At 39.7% G+C, this 18,242-nt stretch overlaps 1 protein-coding gene across 2 annotated transcripts in view; it reads left to right on the forward strand.

The window, feature by feature from the left end:
- LOC148942498 (long-chain-fatty-acid--CoA ligase ACSBG2-like) overlaps nt 1-18,242 on the forward strand; it is a 265,986-nt gene that overhangs the window by 17,058 nt on the left and 230,686 nt on the right. The window contains exon 2 of one of the 2 annotated variants that reach the window (XM_089101963.1): nt 9,355-9,548. In XM_089101963.1, the coding sequence (XP_088958089.1) occupies nt 9,361-9,548 (188 nt within the window). In that variant the 5' untranslated portion in view covers nt 9,355-9,360. The remainder of the gene's footprint in view (nt 1-9,354; nt 9,549-18,242) is intronic. The other variant, XM_089101964.1, reaches the window with a different exon arrangement.

The following is an 18,242-nucleotide window of genomic DNA, read 5'->3' on the forward strand; positions in this document are numbered from 1 at the left end:
GCTGGGGGGAGGGGTTGTCATCCACGCACACCTAATTTCCAGATCTTTCTGCTACTTTGAACAAAAATGGCTATCTGAAAATTTTGATTGGATGTGTTTGGTGGAATGGTGGGCATGAGAGAGGGGTTAGTTACCGTCCATCACTTTCAACTATTAAAAAGGGCACTAGCTCTCTCAATTCCCAATTTAATTAGCCCCTTTTGAAGTTTTTACGACAACTGTATCATTAAAATCCTTATATGCCCCCAGGGCATAACTTACAACCTTTGCCCTGGGGAATCTGGGGGGTTTGTTATCCTTAAATACATAATTTCCAGAAATTTTGACTACGTTGAACAAAATGGCTATCTCTAAACTTTGATTGAATGTGTTTGGAGAAATGGAGGGCTTGAGAGGGGGGTTAATTACTCTCCACTCACTTTCGACTAATAAAAAGGGTAATTTCAATTTCCAATCACATGAGCCATTTTTGAAATTTCCACAACAACTTTCTATATAAACCTTATTAGCCCCCAGGGCATAACTTACAACCCTTGCACTGAAAGCTCTGAAAGGGTTATCATCCTAAAAGACCTAATTTCCAGAACTTTCGACTACGTTGAAAAAAATGGGCATAACTTAAAACCCTTGCCCTGAGGGTGGGGGGAATGAGTTGTCATCCTTAAAGACCTAATTTCCAAGACTTTCAACTGTGTTGAATAAAATGGCTATCTACAAATTTTGATTGGATGTGTTTGGGGAAAAGGGGGGCGTGATAAGGGGGTTAGTTGCCCTCAAATCACTTTCGACTATTAAAAAGTGCACTAGTCCTTTGAATTTACAATCGAATGAGCCCTTTTTTCAAGTTTCTACGACTAACATTTCAATAAAAACCTTATATGGCCCCAGGGCATAACTTATAACCCTTGCCCTGAAGACTCTGGTGGTAGTGTCCTGCTCAAAGGTATAATTTCCTGAACTTTAAACTTCGTGGAACAAAATGGCTATCGAAAAATTTTGATTGGATATGTTTGGGGAAATGGTGGGCGTGGAAGGGGTGTTAGTTGCCCTCCAATCACTTTCTACTATTAAAAAGGGCACTAGCCATTTCAATTTCCAATCAAATGAGCCCTTTTTGAAGTTTCTACGACGACGTGTTCAGTAAAAACCTTATATGCCCCCGGGGCATAACTTACAACCCTTGCCCTGAGGGCTGTTGGGGAGTGTCCTCCTCAAAAACATAATTTCTATCTAGAAATCCACAACACTGAACAAAATGGCTATCTAAAAAATTTTTATTTGATGTGTTTGGGGAAAAGGCGGGTGAGAGAAGGGGGCTAGTTGCCCTCAAATCACTTTCGACTATTAAAAATGGCACTAGATCTTTGAATTTCCAATCGAATGAGCCCCTTTTCAAGTTTCTACGACAAAGATTTCAATAAAAACTTAAATGCCCCCAGGGCATAACTTATAAACCTTGCTCTGAAGACTGTGGGGGGAGTGTCCTGCTCAAAGGTATAGTTTCCTGAACTTTAACTGCGAGGAACAAAATGGCTATCTCAAAATTTTGATTGGATGTGTTTGGGGAAATGGTGGGCGTGGAAGGGGTGTTAGTTGCCATCCAATAACTTTCGACTATTAAAAAGGGCACAAGCCGTTTCAATTTCTAATCAAATGAGCCCTATTTTATGTTACTACGACAACGCGTTCTGTAAAAACTTTATATGCCCCAAGGGCATAACTTAAAACCCTTGTCTTGAGGGCTGTGAGGGGGTTGTCATGCTCAAAGACCTAATTTCCAGAATTTAAAACTACGTTGAACAAAATGGCTATCTCAAAATTTTGATTGGATGTGTTTGGGGAAAAGGTGGGCGTGAGAGGGGGGTTAGTTACCGTCCAATCATTTTCGACTATTAAAAAGGGCACTAGCCCTTTGAATTTCCAATCGTATGAGCCTTTTTAGAAGTTTCTACGACAACGCCTTCTATAAAAACCTTATATGCCCCCAGGGCATAACTAACAATCCTTGCCCCGAGGGTGGTAGGGGAGTGTCCTCCTCAAAAACATATTTTCTATCTGGCAATCAACTACGCTGAACAAAATGGCTATCTTAAAATTTTGATTGGATGTCTTTGGGGGAATGATGGGTGTGGGGGGGCTAGTTGCCCTCTAATCACTTTCGACTGCTAAAAGGGGCACTAGCCTTTTGAATTTCCAATCTAATGAGCCTTTTTTGAAGTTTTTGCGACAACGCTTTCTATAAGAACCTGATATGCCCCCAGGGCATAACTTAAAACCCTTGCCCCGAGGGTTGTTGGGGAGTGTCCTCCTCAAAAACGTATTTTCTATCTGGAAATCAACTACGCTGAACAAAATAGCTATATGAAAATTTTGATTGGATTTCTTGGGGGGAATGATGGGCGGGGGGGGGGGAGTTGCCCTCCAATCACATTCGACTATTAAAAAGGTTACTAGCCATTTGAATTTCCGATCGAATGAGCTTTTTTTGAAGTTTCTATGACAACGCCTTCTATAAAAACCTTATATACCCCCAGGGCATAGCTTAAAACCCTTGCCCCGAGGGTTGTAGGGGAGTGTCATCCTCAAAAATATATTTTCTATCTGGAAATCAACTACGCTGAACAAAATGGCTATCTCAGAATTTTGATTGGATGTGTTTGGGGTAATGATGGGCGTGGGGCGAGGCTAGTTGCCTTTCATTAAAAGCTTTATATGCCCTCAGGGTATAACTTACAACCCTTGCCCTGAGGGCTGTAGGGGGAGGGGTTTTCATCCTTAAAGAACTAATTTCCAAAACTTTCAACTACGTTGAATAAAGTGGCTATCTAAAAATTTTGATTGTATGTGTTTGGGGAAAAGGTGGGCCTGAGAGGGGGGTTAGTTGCCCTCAAATCAGTTTAAACTATTAAAAAGGGTAGGCTACTAGCCCTTTGAATTTCAAATCGAATGAGCCCTTTTTCAAGTTTCTACGACAAAGATTTCAATAAAAAACCTTATATGCCCCCAGGGCATAACTTATAATCCTTGCGCTCAGGGTTGTGGGGGAGTGTCCTCCTCAAAAACATATTTTCTATCTGGAAATCAATTACGCTGAACAAAATAGCTATCTCAAAATTTTTATTGGATGTGTTTGGGAGAATGATGGGCGTAGGGGGGGGGGGGGCTAGTTTCCCTCCAAACACTTTCGACTATTAAAAAGGGCGTTAGCCCTTTGAATTTTCAATCGAATGAGCTTTATTTGAAGTTTCTACGACAAAGCCTTCTTTAAATACCTTACATTCCCCCAGGGCATAACTTAAAACCCATGCCCTGATGGCTCTGGGAGAGTCTTCTCCTCAAAAATATATTTTCTATCTGAAAATCAACTACACTGAACAAAATGGCAATCTCAAAATTTTGATTGGATGTGTTTGGGGAAATGATGGGCGTGGGGGGGATACTATCCCTCCAATAACTTTCGACTATTAAAAAGGGCACTAGCTCTTTGAATTTCCAATCAAATGAGCCTTTTTTTGAAGTTTCTACGACAACGCCTTCTATAAAAACCTTATTTGGCCCCAGGGCATAACTTAAAACCATTGCCGTGAGGGTTGTAGGGGAGTGTCCTCCTCAAAAATATATTTTCTATCTGGAAATTAACTACACTGAACAAAATGGCAATCTCAAAATTTTGATTGGATGTGTTTCGGGAAATGATTGGCGTGGGGGCGGGGGCGGGCTGGTTTCCTTACAATCACTTTCGACTATTAAAAAGGGCACTAGCCCTTTGAATTTTCAATCAAATGCGCCTTTTTTTAAGTTTCTACGACAACACCTTCTATGAAAACTTTGTTTGGCCTCAGGGCATAACTTAAAACCCTTGCCGTGAGGGTTGTTGGGGAGTGTCCTCCACAAAAAAATATTTTCTATTTGGAAATCAACTACGCTGAACAAAATGGCTATCCCAAAATTTTGATGGGTTGTGTTGGGGGGAATGCTGGGCGGGGGGGGGGGGCTAGTTGCCCTCCAATCACTTTCAACTATTAAAAAGCATATTAGCCCTTCGAATTTCCAATCGAATGAGCCTGTTTTGAAGTTTCTACGACATCGCCATCTATAAAAACCTTATATTCCCCCAGGGCATAACTAAAAACCCTTGCCCTGAGGGTTGTGGGGGAGTTTCCTCCTCAAAACATATTTTCTGTCTGGAAATCAACTACGCTGAACAAAATGGTTATCTTATAATTTTGATTGGGTGTGTTTGGGGAAAAGGTGGGCGTGAGAGGGGGGTTAGTTACCGTCCAATCACTTTCAACTATTAAAAAGGGCACTAGCCCTTTAAATTTCCAATCGAATTAGCATTTTTAGAAGTTTCTACGACAACGCCTTCTATAAAAACCTTATATGCCCCCAGGGCATAACTAACAATCCTTGCCCCGAGGGTGGTAGGGGAGTGTCCTCCTCAAAAACATATTTTCTATCTGGCAATCAACTACGCTGAACAAAATGGCTATCTCTAAATTTTGATTGGATGTGTTTGGGGGAATGATGGTTGTGGGGGGGCTAGTTGCCCTCTAATCACTTCCGACTACTAAAAGGGGCACTAGCCCTTTGAATTTCCAATCTAATGAGCCTTTTTTGAAGTTTCTGCAACAACTCTTTCTATAAAAACCTGATATGCCCCCAGGGCATAACTTAAAACCCTTGCCCCGAGGGTTGTAGGGTAGTGTCCTCCTCAAAAACGTATTTTCTATCTGGAAATCAACTATGCTGAACAAAATAGCTATATGAAAATTTGATTGGATTTGTTTGGGGGAATGATGGGCGTGGGGGGGGGGATTTGCCCTCCAATCACATTCGACTATTAAAAAGGTTACTAGCCATTTGAATTTCCGATCGAATGAGCTTTTTTTGAAGTTTCTATGACAACGCCTTCTATAAAAACCTTATATACCCCCAGGGCATAGCTTAAAACCCTTGCCCCGAGGGTTGTGGGGGAGTGTCATCCTCAAAAATATATTTTCTATCTGGAAATCAACTACGCTGAACAAAATGGCTATCTCAGAATTTTGATTGGATGTGTTTGGGGTAATGATGGGCGTGGGGGGGGGGATAGTTGCCTTTCATTAAAAACTTTATATGCCCTCAGGGTATAACTTACAACCCTTGCCCTGAGGGCTGTGGGGGGAGGGGTTTTCATCCTTAAAGAACTAATTTCCAAAACTTTCAACTACGTTGAATAAAGTGGCTATCTAAAAATTTTGATTGTATGTGTTTGGGGAAAAGGTGGGCCTGAGAGGGGGGTTAGTTGCCCTCAAATCAGTTTAAACTATTAAAAACGGTAGGCTACTAACCCTTTGAATTTCAAATCGAATGAGCCCTTTTTCAAGTTTCTACGACAAAGATTTCAATAAAAAACCTTATATGCCCCCAGGGCATAACTTATAATCCTTGCACCCAGGGTTGTGGGGGACTTTCCTCCTCAAAAATATATTTTCTATCTTGAAATCAACTACGCTGAACAAAATAGCTATCTCAAAATTTTTATTGGATGTGTTTGGGAGAATGATGGGCGTAGGGGGGGGGGGGGGGGGCTAGTTGCCCTCCAATTACTTTCGACTATTGAAAAGAGCGTTAGCTCTTTGAATTTTCAATCGAATGAGCTTTATTTGAAGTTTCTACGACAAAGCCTTCTTTAAAAACCTTAAATTCCCCCAGGGCATAACTTAAAACCCATGCCCTGATGGCTCTGGGGGAGTGTCCTCCTCAAAAATATATTTTCTATTTGGAAATCAACTACACTGAACAAAATGGCTATCTCAAAATTTTGATTGGATTTGTTTGGGGAAATGATTGGCGTGGGGGGGGGGGCTAGTGACCCACCAATAACTTTCGAATATTAAAAAGGGCACTAGCCCTTTTAATTTCCAATCAAATGAGCCTTTTTTTGAAGTTTTTACGACAACGCCTTCTATAAAAACTTTATTTGGCCCCAGGGCATAACTTAAAACCCTTGCCGTGAGGGTTGTGGGGGAGTGTCCTCCTCAAAAATATATTTTCTATCTGGAAATCAATTACGCTGAACAAAATGGCTACTTGCCCTCCAATCACTTTCGACTATTAAAAAGCATACTAGCCCTTCGAATTTCATATCGAGTGAGCCTGTTTTGAAGTTTGTACGACAACGCCATCTATAAAACCTTATATTCCCCCAGGGCATAACTAAAAACCCTTGCCCTGAGGGTTGTTGGGGAGTTTCCACCTCAAAAACATATTTTCTGTCTGGAAATCAACTACGCTGAACAAAATGGCTATATCAAAATTTTGATTGGGTGTGTTTGGGGGAATGATGGGCGTGGGAGATGGGGGCTAGTTGTCCTCCAATCATTTTCGACTATTGAAAATGGCACTAGAACTCTCAATTTCCAATCGAATTAGCCCCTTTTGAAATTTCTATGACGACCCCTTCCATATGAATTAACCTGCTCTAAAGGAAAAAATAATAAATAGTACATTGTGCCCACATCGTTCTTATATGCCCTCAGGGCATAACTTAAAACCCTTGCCCCGAGGGTTGTGGGGGAGTGTCCTCCTCAAAAATATATTTTCTATCTGGAAATCAACTACGCTGAATAAAATGCCTATCTCAAAAAATTTGATTGAATTTGTTTGGGGGAATGATGGGTGTGGGGGGGGGGGGCTAGTTGCCCTCCAGTCACTTTAGACTATTAAAAAGGGCACTAGCCACTCCAATTTCCAATCAAATGAGCCCTTTTCAAAGTTTCTACGACAACTCCTTCGATACGAAGTGCCCGGGTATGGAGATAAAAAAAAAACAACACATTGTGCCCACATCGTTCTTTACATAGGCAGCGCTAGCACGCTGCCTATGATTATTATATATATGTAACAATATGCATTGGGAAGGGAATGCTTGCCTGAGAAACCTCGCTCTTTACGCTAAAGTTTTCTTATAGAATTGAAAAAATTCTTACTTTTCTAATTAAGCAGCCATTGTGTTTTATGAATCGTTGTTACAGAATTGGGACAAAAAGTCACAGCTTTAGCGTAAAGAGCAAGGTCTTGAGGAGGTGGCAATCCCTTTCATATACGTAATTATTTCTGATGGTTTTAAGTTTTGATGTTACTCCCTACTTTCAGTTAAAAAACTTAAATTTAACTTCAGTTAAATTTAATTTATGATCGTTTTTTCCCCCTCTCTGGGGAAATTCCTTTCGGGCAATTCAATTTTAGCTGAAAACTCCACCCACAAGATTTCTTGTGGATGAGCTCGGGTGAAAAATTTCTCTCAGCGCACATTCATTTGAAAAAAGACCTTAATTTCTGATTATTTTTAAAATTATGTCGATAATACGCTCCACCGTGGAAAAGTTTTCCTGGAAAATGCCAGCAAAAGGGCTACTCCCTTATGAGTTTGGGAGCATTTCTGGTCTACGCTGTTATTATGAAAGTAAATAGCAACATCAAACCCCAAAATGAGCAGAATTTATTCCGTATAGGAGGGGGACTACCCCTTCTTCATCCATACCTCCACCTCATGGTCTCAGAAACTTCGGAGTGTGCTCATTAGATCAGAAATCTAGAGTTCTAGTCCTGTTTTTTAAACCCCAAAGGGATTGGAGATCAACCAGCCAAGTAGGGGTGGTATTTTTAGGGGGGGGTGTATTTTCCGAGGAGGATTTTCCGGAGCATATTTTCTAGGGGAGATATTTTCCGCCGGAGGGGGGCTATTTTCCGCGTGGGGGGTATTTTCCGAGGGCTATTTTTCGCGGGGGGAAGGGGTGTTTCCAAGGGCTGATTTTCCAGAAGGGGGTATTTTTTTTGGAGGGAGGAAAATTTTTCAGGGGTGTTTTCGGGGGGGGGGGGGGGTAAACCCCAGACACCATCTTTTTCGAGCCAATCGACAAAAGACTATTTGCCCTTTTGATGTGGGTCCTATTTTTGGGGATCCACATTCTTTGACATTAAGCTTCTTTTTGGCCCAAGGACTTTTGGCAACAAGTTTCAAACTGACCAGGGACAAAATTTTATTTGTATTGTTCCTGGGCTCCCTACTTCACTCTCCTCACAACAGAACATTTGATCCGTTTGACCCAATTAACGATCCCTGAAAGTTTCGAGCCAATCGCAAACCCAAAATCAAACAAGCCCCACACTTTTCAATTATAAATTTCATGTGTAAATAACTGGGGCAATACGATTGCCCCATGGGCTCTGGGGGCTGGACAATCCTGAAGGTATATTTATTAGGTGTTTCCACCATTTCGAACAAAAACTGTTTGAAATTTCAACCAAAATCCGTTGGGGTTGTGGTTATCGAAAAGGGCAAGAAGGAGGAATGGTTGCCCTCCAATCACTATCGGCTCTAAAAAAGAGAATTAGAAGTCTCAATTTCCGAGCTAACCTGTGGTAGTGTGCTGCTGTGACAGCTTTTAGAAGTAGAGGGTTAAGGGAACTTCTAATTTTGTTTTTGGGGAAAAGACCAAAATTTCCTGTCTCCGGCCTCACCAGTGGCAGTTGAGGCCTCTCTTGCGCCCGAGACAAAATTTTGATTAGTACATCCCCCCCCCCCCCCTGTGTCCCACAAGTTTTTCGACCAAATTTTAACAAAATTTTTATTTATTAACAAAATTATTTTCAATTTATTACTTAATTATTGATTTATTTTTCAATTATTTTTCAATTTATTATTAAAACTATTTAATTATTATTAATTATTTAAATTTAATTATTTAATAATTAGTGTTTAATTATTATATTAATTATTAATTACTTAATAATTTATAAGTTGTTTTCATTTATTAACTACCCTCTCTAGTGTATTAATAGAATTTCAAAAATGATTACAACCGTTAGATTGTTTTATTTTGAAATTTTACGAGGGCATTTCTAAAAAGTCGAGTTTGATTAATGCCAATGAAATATAATAAAATAGGATGAATATATAATAGTTTATAAACAAATTTAGGCTATATATTTGCACATTAGGGGGGGGGATAAAGCATGGTATATATTAAATACGTAACCTAACCTAGGTACCTCTCCGCTCCCCCCTAAACCCCAAAAAACAACAGTTTAAATATCGTATACGCAATGAAAACCACGCTATGCATTCCATTACTTTATAGCGGTGTCTTGAATTAACCCGTCAAAAAACGGGTTATTCGTGACTGGTTTCCTTGTAACTATCCATATAATGCCCAAGTACCGTCTTTTTTTTTTACGCTTGTCGCCATACAGGTCAGTTTATCTACATTTGATGCACTTTGTTTGTATTTTTTCTGGCAGGTTTATATTTTCTGGACTGTTGATTATCCGAGCCTAACACATCTCTTTTTATGTTCCATATTGCAGTGCAAAATGCCTACCCGTAGCTCTACGACCGCTGATCAAACTCCAATCCTTTCTGGGACTCGGATAGCCATCGCAGTTGAATACCCTCGCGAACATGTGACAAGGAAGGCTCCTAAGAAAAGCCGCGGAGACACAGATGAAGGTCTTAGCAAAGGTTTAATAGAAAGCTTTAAGTCACAGATTCTTCTAACTGGGTAAGTTTGTGTGCAAGAGGGAAGAAAAAAAGTCATTCTCACTTTTTTCCATAGTATAGTTTGGAGTTCCCGGGCAACTTAACCCCGTGAAACTCATCCCATTTAAATGAAACCTCGTGCAACTCAACCCCCTTTAGGTCAAACCCGTTCAAGTCAACGCCCGTTTAACTAAGCCCCTATTTTACTCAACCCCATTCAATTCAACCGCCTTGCAATTCAACCCTTAGGCTAGGTTCAGCTGCCTGAACGGGGGTTTAGTTGAACGAGGGTTGATTTGCATGGGGTTGAATTATATTTGGGTTGAGTAAAATGGTGGTTGATTTGCCTGGGAGTTGATTTAAACGAGAGTCGAATTGCACAGATGTTGAATTGAATAAGGGTTGAGTTATATAGGTATTGATCTAAATGGAGGCTGAGTTGTCCGGGAGTTGGGTTGAATGGGATTAAATTCAATGAAGGTTGAGATGCACAGGAACTGAGTTAAACGGGGGTTCAGATGAAGAAGAGCTCAATTGAATGAGGGCTCAGTTAAATCAGTTCAGTTGAGAGGGGCTCAGATACAGGTACATCATAGTTTGGAGTTGCCTTTCAAGTCTGAGCAGTCTGAGCAAAGTAGTATGATTGTCTTTCTGTAGTATTGTTCAGTTCTCAGTTACTTGATAGAATAGTTTCATCAGTTCTTTTCGAAAATCACTTCCGAGCCGCATTAGGCGAAACAGTATTTTGTCGGCAATAACATTCCTGGCATTTTTTTCCTTGCAAGATTTTTCTGATGCTCTCATTCCGTATTTTTTTTATTTTTCACTTTTTTGTAAAAGTAAACTTGTCAATTTTATTAATTATTGGCACCCTTGTCACGTTGCTCCCCTCCTCCTGGATTTTGCTCTAGATCCATCTTTGTTTTCCTGCAGCAAAGTTAATGACAATGCTGGAAGTAAACTTCAGTACAAAACTAGAAGGGGAGAGCAGTTTTTAAAAACACACACACAAAAAATAACGATGTTATATGTTAAATCCATAAATCTTGAATTTTCAAGCTTCTTAAAAAGAAAATTTCCTAGTATTACGGAAGTAGAGAGCTAAGTTATACTTTGCATAAAGCTATAGAAATTACCATGCTATTTGCGTGAAGCCCTAGGAAAACATTTCCAGAGCATCTACTTATGGATTTGCTTGGTTTATGTTCCTTCCTGTGCTATTTGCTTGCCTTATGTTCCTTGGTACCTTTCCAGAGCATGTACTTATAGATTTTCTTGGTTTATGGTCCTTCCTATGCTATTCTAAGGGTTTATGTTCCTTCCTATGCTATTCTGAGGGTGTATGTTCCTTCCTATGCTATTCTAAGGGTTTATGTTCCTTCCTATACTATTCTGAGGGTTTATGTTCCTTCCTAGGTTATTCTAAGTGTTTATGTTCCTTCCTATGCTATTCTAAGGGTTTATGTTCCTTCCTATGCAATTCTAAGAGTTTATGTTCCTTCCTATGCTATTCTAAGGGTTTATGTTCCTTCCTATGCTATTAAAAGGGTTTATGTTCCTTCCTATGCTATTCTAAGGGTTTATGTTCCTTCCAATGCTATTCTATGTGACCTCTACACGTGATTAAACATGTTTTGAAACTACATGCTATTTGCTTGCCTTTCCCTTGGTACCTTTCCAAACAAAGTGATAAAAAAAAATATCTAGCAACTTCGTTCATTGTGATAGTGTATAAGGTTTGAAACCCACGCCTGAGGCACTTCAGTTTCACGTGCACATTGTAAAAAGCGAGCAGTACGAGCGGGGATTCCCCAATGGTTCCTGAAGTCTAGCTTTTTACACAAGTTTGTTTCAACTCCACGTTTTCAACCAGACTGGTTTTTGAGACAACACCCATAAAGCGAGCAGTACGAGTGGGGATTCCCCACTGGTTCCCCAAAACTAGCTTGTTACACAAGTTTGCTTCAACTCCACGTTTTCAACCAGACTGGTTTTTGAGACAACACCCATTTCTGAAGACCAATCAGAGAGAGAGTGGAGGTTACTCCATATACGATAACTTGATCGGTGATTGGATTCAAATAAAAGGAGTGATTTTCATTCGTCCTTGAGATTTTGTATATAATGCTCATGCATTACGATTAAATTTTTATAATGTTTTAATACATCGTGGATAACACATTTGATATTATTGACTTTGAAGCTATGGATACATCGATTTACAATGTAAGTTCAGTTTAGTAAATTTTCTTAATTTATTCCCAAATAAAATCATTTTACGACCCCGCTAGTTAATTCAAATTCAGGGCATAGCCCCTCCCCCCAACAATAGAAACTCTACAATATGATGATTATAGTCGCTAGAAAACGTAAAATACGCTCTTTTTTCCATTACGTAAACCCCATCTTCCCCCCCCCCTCTGTTTAGAAGTTTAATTCATTCATTACAAATAGTTCTTTTGTTCAAAAAATGTCCTTTCCCCATTCATGCTTTTAAAATGTGCTTTCTTTATCGGCTTAAATAAAACCACCTGTGTTTAACCTTTTTACAAAACGGTGATTTTCATAAGACAAAAACTTCACACACTTCTCTTATCGCCATGGATTAATGCCACTTGTGTTTGTGTAGTTCAAGACACTTTGAAAAATAGATTGTTTTTTGGCCAAATTAGACGAGATACTCTATTTGATGAAAGCAAATGGTTTTCATAGATGATTAAGAGGCTTTTATAAAAAATATAAGGCGGGGAACGGGGGCAATGTAACAATTCTAACACCTTCGTTGTAAGGTGAAAAACAAACTATTTCTTCGCATGAAAAGTAAGGGGGGATTCTTTGTGCAGACACGTATACCCTTTGACAAGAAAACTAATGTGATCATTCCGACACGCAACACTGAAGTTTAGTATTTTGTTAGCTTTTAATTATACCATATTTATGGCTGACTATTTTTAGATCTATATTTTTAATCATTGTATTGGATTTGATGCAGCGGGGGGGGAGAATTTAGCGTTTTTCCATACTGAATTTTGTCTTCTTTTTAAGGACAATTTTGAAGAGTCCGTACCTCCCCCTCAAAAGAGAACTAAGGCTAATGGCGATACTTAAATGCAACAACTGGAGATAGCTGAGCCATCCAGGGCCCTGCGAATACAGTCTGGTCAAAAACCGAAAAGAGAATGGGTGGCTGCTCACAGGATGGTGAACCCCGCTGGCTCATCTGTACAAGCCAGTGACATCGCCGCCGCATCTATGCAAGAGACGGACATCACCGCCCCATCTATCCCCCATCATGCTTTGCCAGGACCATCCGGCACTCAACAGCAGTCTGAATTTGTAAATGTAAGGGTTTTTACCTAATGTACTTTACGTTATTGCTATTACAAATAGTAGATTTGTAAAAAAACGGGTAGATTTGTAGGAAAAGGAATCTGCTTCTAATCTGATCGCTATTTTTTATGGATGGCTAGATTTGTAGGAAAAAAGAGTCGTTTTTTTTAATGAGAGGGTTGCTATATATATTTCTGGCCTAATAATGAAAATACGCATATTTATCAACGAAAATTGTTTTATTGTTTTTCAAAATATTCTCCATCAAGATTTATACACTTTTGCATGCGCTCAAACCAATTTTCGAAGCACTTTTTCCACTCCGATTGAGACACCTCCAAAACATGGTATTTGAATGCTTCAACAGCATCTTCTGGCGACGAAAATCGTTGTCCACGCATTTTTTTCTTGATGTGTGGGAATAAAAAGAAGTCATTGGGTGCCAAGTCAGGGCTGTACGGCGGATGACCCATCAATTCGACGTTTTGGTTGGTCAAAAAGGCGCTGGTTTGAGCCGATGTGTGAGAGCTCGCATTGTCATGGTGCAGAATGATGCGTCTTCTCTTGTTCGTTTTTCGAATTTCTCCGAAGACTTCAGACAAACAAATGGTGGTGTACCACTCAGAATTGACCGTCCTACGTTGCTCAAGCGGAACAGTCGCGACATGACCAGTTTTGCCGAAGAAACAGGCGACCATTTGCTTCGAAGTGCTTCTTCCACGAACAACTTTCGTTGGATTTGGCTCATCTTGGAAGACCCACACGGTCGATTGCTGTTTTGTTTCGGGCTCATACGCATAGATCCATGATTCGTCACCTGTGACGATCTTATAAACGTCTTTTGAAGCACCGCGATCGTATTTTTTGAGCATTTCTTTACACCAATCCACACGAGCCTTCTTTTGAGCGATTGTCAAATTGTGCGGGATCCAACGAGAACAAATTTTTTTTACGGCCAGGTGTTCATGCAATATCGAATGTATGCTGGTGGGAGAAATGCCTAGGCATGCCTCTATCTCACGGTATGTCACATGACGGTCTTGCATTATCAGTTCACGTACGGCATCAATGTTTTCTGGCACAACGGCTGTTTTTGGATGACCTTCACGGAATTCGTCTTTGAGCGAGCGTCGGCCACGATTGAATTCGTTGTACCAGTTTTTCACAGTGCTGTAGGATGGTGCTTCGTCGCCATACAAAGATTTAAGTTCATCGATGCACTCTTGTCGTGATAATCCACGTCGAAAGTTGTGAAAAGTGATCGCACGAAAATGTTCACGAGTTAATTCCATTTTTTTGCCACATTGATTTTTTCAAGACCCTGTAAAAGAAAAAACAATTGTCGTTAGTCAAAAAGTTCTGAGTACATTTATGCTACAAAAGTTCAAACTTTCCAATGGAAATGTCAGATTGCACCTGGCAACACTTCCGTATTTTATTGCTATTAGTCAAACGCTGCGATGTGTGTGCACGTATGTGTGCATGTGTGTGTGAGCGTGCACGTGTGTGTTCGTGTGCGTTTGTGCACATGTGTGTGTGTGTGTGGGCGAGAGTGTACGTGTGTGTGTGTGTGTGTGCGTGTGTGCTATTAACAAAATTTTTATTCACTTTTTTCTTAAATAATAGTATAATCAAAAATTTATAATATGCCGTGCATTTGCTTGATTATTATGAATCCAACTAAGAAAAAAAACAACATGACACCGGTATATATGTTGGAAAAGGAATCTGCTTCTATTCTGTTGCTATTTCTTATAAATGGCTAGATTTGCTGGAAAAAAGAGTCAGTTTTTTTTAATGAGCTATTAAGACATTTATTGAGTTGATTTTTTTTACCGTATTTTATTGCTATTAGTCAAACGTTGCGATGTGTGTGCGCGTGTGTGCACATGTGTATGTGTGTGTGTGTGTGTGTGAGCGTGTACGTGTGGGCGTGTGCGTGTGTGCGCATGTGTGTGTGTGTGTTTGCGTGTGTGCGCATGTGTGTGTGTGTGTGTTAGCGTGTGCGTGTGTGTGTGTGTGTGTATGTGTGGGTATGTGTGCTATTAACAAAATTTGTAATTTATTATGCATTTTTTTTATAAATAATGCTATAAGCAAAAATTTGTAATTTATTATGCATTTGTTTGACAGATACGAATCCAATTAAGAAAAAAAAACATCTTGTTTGATAAATAATATGAATACGAATCCAACTAAGAAAAAAATAAATAGTGTGCTATACTTGGGATAAAACTTTCCTCCAAGAAAAAAAACTCAATCCATTCATTTTAGTTTCAGGGGGAAGCTACGAAAACAACTGCCTTCCCTGGCCCAGGACTTCAAAATATCATGGGCAATTGTCCACTGTCGCTGGATGATGTTAGTGAAGGTATGTCATTTAGTATCCCCCTGGATTTTCAATTTACAACTGAAGAAATGGACAGGCTTATGGAAATTATTGGATCTAATGTTTCCGGCGACATTTTTGACGATGACTTTACTATTAGTGAATTGGATCCTGTGAAAATAGGTGCATGACATGAGAATAGTGTCACGTCCCCGGAACTACTTTAATTCTATTTGCTAGAATCTGCTCTAGGGCACTTGCAAACTCATAGGGTAGATTTTAATCCTCCCGAGAAAAACCTGGTTGACGGGAGTGTCATTTTAACAGACCCTGTAAATATTCTTCATACCTACATCGACCAAATTCAAGCACTTATAGAGATTCAGATTCAGAATTGGGGGGTCAAGGGGGGGTTAAAGCATCGGTAAATCAAAAAGTTTATTTACAAAATGGGACATCTGGGGACATTTTTTACTTTCATTTTTCAACTGGCAACCAAACTTTTTACCCTGGTCCAAATGAATTTTAGGGCAACTTTTTCAATTGGGTTAATAAATTAACATAAACTTTTGACACATTTAACGAGAGGGGAGGCGGATCCACCATTTTATACATTGAATACATAGATCTGAATCTCAGTAGATTTAAAAAAAATTAGTTTAAGGGGGGCGGGTAGTAGTCGACGAATAAAATGCCACCCAGATTTGTCGGCTACAGGAGGGATTCAGGGTTTCAATTTTGAAACAGGGCTGCAATGCTTTAAATGTGCAGTTTTAGCAGCAGCCCATAAAACATTGAATTATAAGTCGGCAATGAAAAATCTCGACAGACTTGCGCGTAACGGTGGAAAAAATTTCCCTAAAGTAAATTTTGATTGTTTAGAGGGGAAGTATCCGGTGTCCTTAAAAGAAATAACCATATTTGAAAAAACAAATGAAAATCGGTTGGGGGTGGTTCTTCTCCAATATGACACAGAATTTGTAAATGGGGGAAAGAAACCAAATAAAAAGGGATTTTATATTCAGTTAGGACACCGTTGGTAGATAATGTTAAAAATTGGGTTTGGGTTATTTATGACCATCCCAAAGATGTAAATTCCTATGTTCATTTTTTCCCCGTTACGGCAATAAGTCGACTCTTATCTCAAGGTGTGAAGAAAGGGGAACGTCACTATTGCCCCATGTGCCTTTCCCCATTTAGAAATGAACAAACATTCACGGATCACATGAGATATTGTAAAATTCATTGCAATCAAAGAATAGAAATGCCGGCAGAAGGCAAGATACTTTACAATTTAAAAACTTCCGAAATTCCCTGCTACAGGTTGATAAAGTATCTTTAGACTGTGAATCAAGACTGGTGGAGGTATCGGACCAATTAAGGCCGAATATAGTCAATAAACACAAAACTAGTTGCGTGTTCCTAAGCGCATGCCGGTCGCAATTCCAACGATAAAAGGCAACTGGAAGAGTTTTTTTTTACTATGGATGAGGAGGGTATCAAGGAGAAGTTATTGGTGTCTTTAATAAAAACAGCGAACGGTGCAATTTCACGATTGCGTCACACCAACTACCCAATGTCATTATCAGATAAGGAGCAACTGGCACAAGAAAAGGGGACAATTTGTAGGGTTTGTAGGGGTGCTCTTGCCGTAAAAGACGCTGTCCAGGATCACAATCATCTTATTGACCCCAATTCAACGGGGAAAAGTAACTTTGGGGGGTTGGCTCACAATTCATGCAATTTAAAAATTAAACAGCAACTCTTTCTGCCGGTTTTAATACATAATTCTAACTAGGATCTGGAGTATGTGCCACCAGCAATGGCACATTTTCAAAGAAATGGAACAGTGGATGATGCATGGGTAATAGACAGCATTTCCTACAAAATCATTCCTAAATCGTCGGAAAAGTTGCTTGTTTTGGAATTTATGTGGAGATATGTTGAAGACGACATTGAGTACACGAATAAAATTCGCTTTTTAGATTCCTACAGTTTTTTCCCTAAATCATTGAGCGAATTAATTCAAGTGCAGAAAAACGATGACGGCTGCAACGCTTTCCCCGTTTTCAAGCAACAATTTCCAAATGATTTATACAATTTGTTGACGGTCATGGGCATATACCTTTATGATTATTATTGTTCCATGTCGAGAGTTGCCGAGAAAATTAGTCCCTCGATCGAATCGTTTTACGACAGTCTACACAATCGTAGATACACCCCTGGTGAATAAAATTTTGCTAAGAAAAGTGTGGGCAGAGAGATGGTGTAAAAATGGGTTTGAATACTGCAAGCTGTATTTGTCAAGTGATGTGTTAACTTTGTTAGACATTATGTGTAAAAATACGGATAAAATCTATGGGGAATTTAATCTTGATTTAGGATATTATTTTTCATCTCCTCATCTGGTAATGGACCTCATCCTAAAAATTAGCTGGGAAAAAATCGGGCTGATTACCGACATCGATCAGCACCTGTTCATCGAGCGGTCAAGGAGGGGTGGATGCGTTTTTCACGGGGATCGTATCCTGGAAACTGATCCAACTGGAGAGAAGACGGGGACAAAATCAGATGCAGTTGTCATTGATATGAATTCTCTCTACCCCTCGGCCAAGTCCCATTATGCGCTACCCTGCGATGACTATGAATGGCTCAATGACCCTCAAGCCTCCAATTTCCCCAACATTGACAGTGTTGAGGAGAATGGGCAGGTTGAATGGTTTTTTGAAATTGATGGGGAGATACCAGTTGAGCTTCACGATTCCGTAAAGGATTTTATTTTTCCATGCATCAATTGACCTGTGAATAGGGACTCTTTGAGCCCCCGCAACAGACGTTTAGTCGAGGTGGACGGATTGCATTGGTTACCTTCAAAACAAAAACTTATTGCCGATCTTCTGCCCAAAAAAAATTTATTGAACATCATGTGGTTTTAAAATACATGTGCAGCAACAATTTCAATGTCACAAAACCTCTTAGAGCCCTCCATTTGAGTCAAAAATCCTTTCTGAAAACGTTTGTTGACGCCTTTGTTAAGAAATGTTCTGAAGCGCAGAC

Source organism: Artemia sp. Qi Xiang Cuo, chromosome 16, assembly GCF_049724085.1.
Source record: "Artemia sp. Qi Xiang Cuo chromosome 16, ASM4972408v1, whole genome shotgun sequence".
In the NCBI taxonomy this organism is placed as follows: domain Eukaryota; kingdom Metazoa; phylum Arthropoda; class Branchiopoda; order Anostraca; family Artemiidae; genus Artemia; species Artemia sp. Qi Xiang Cuo.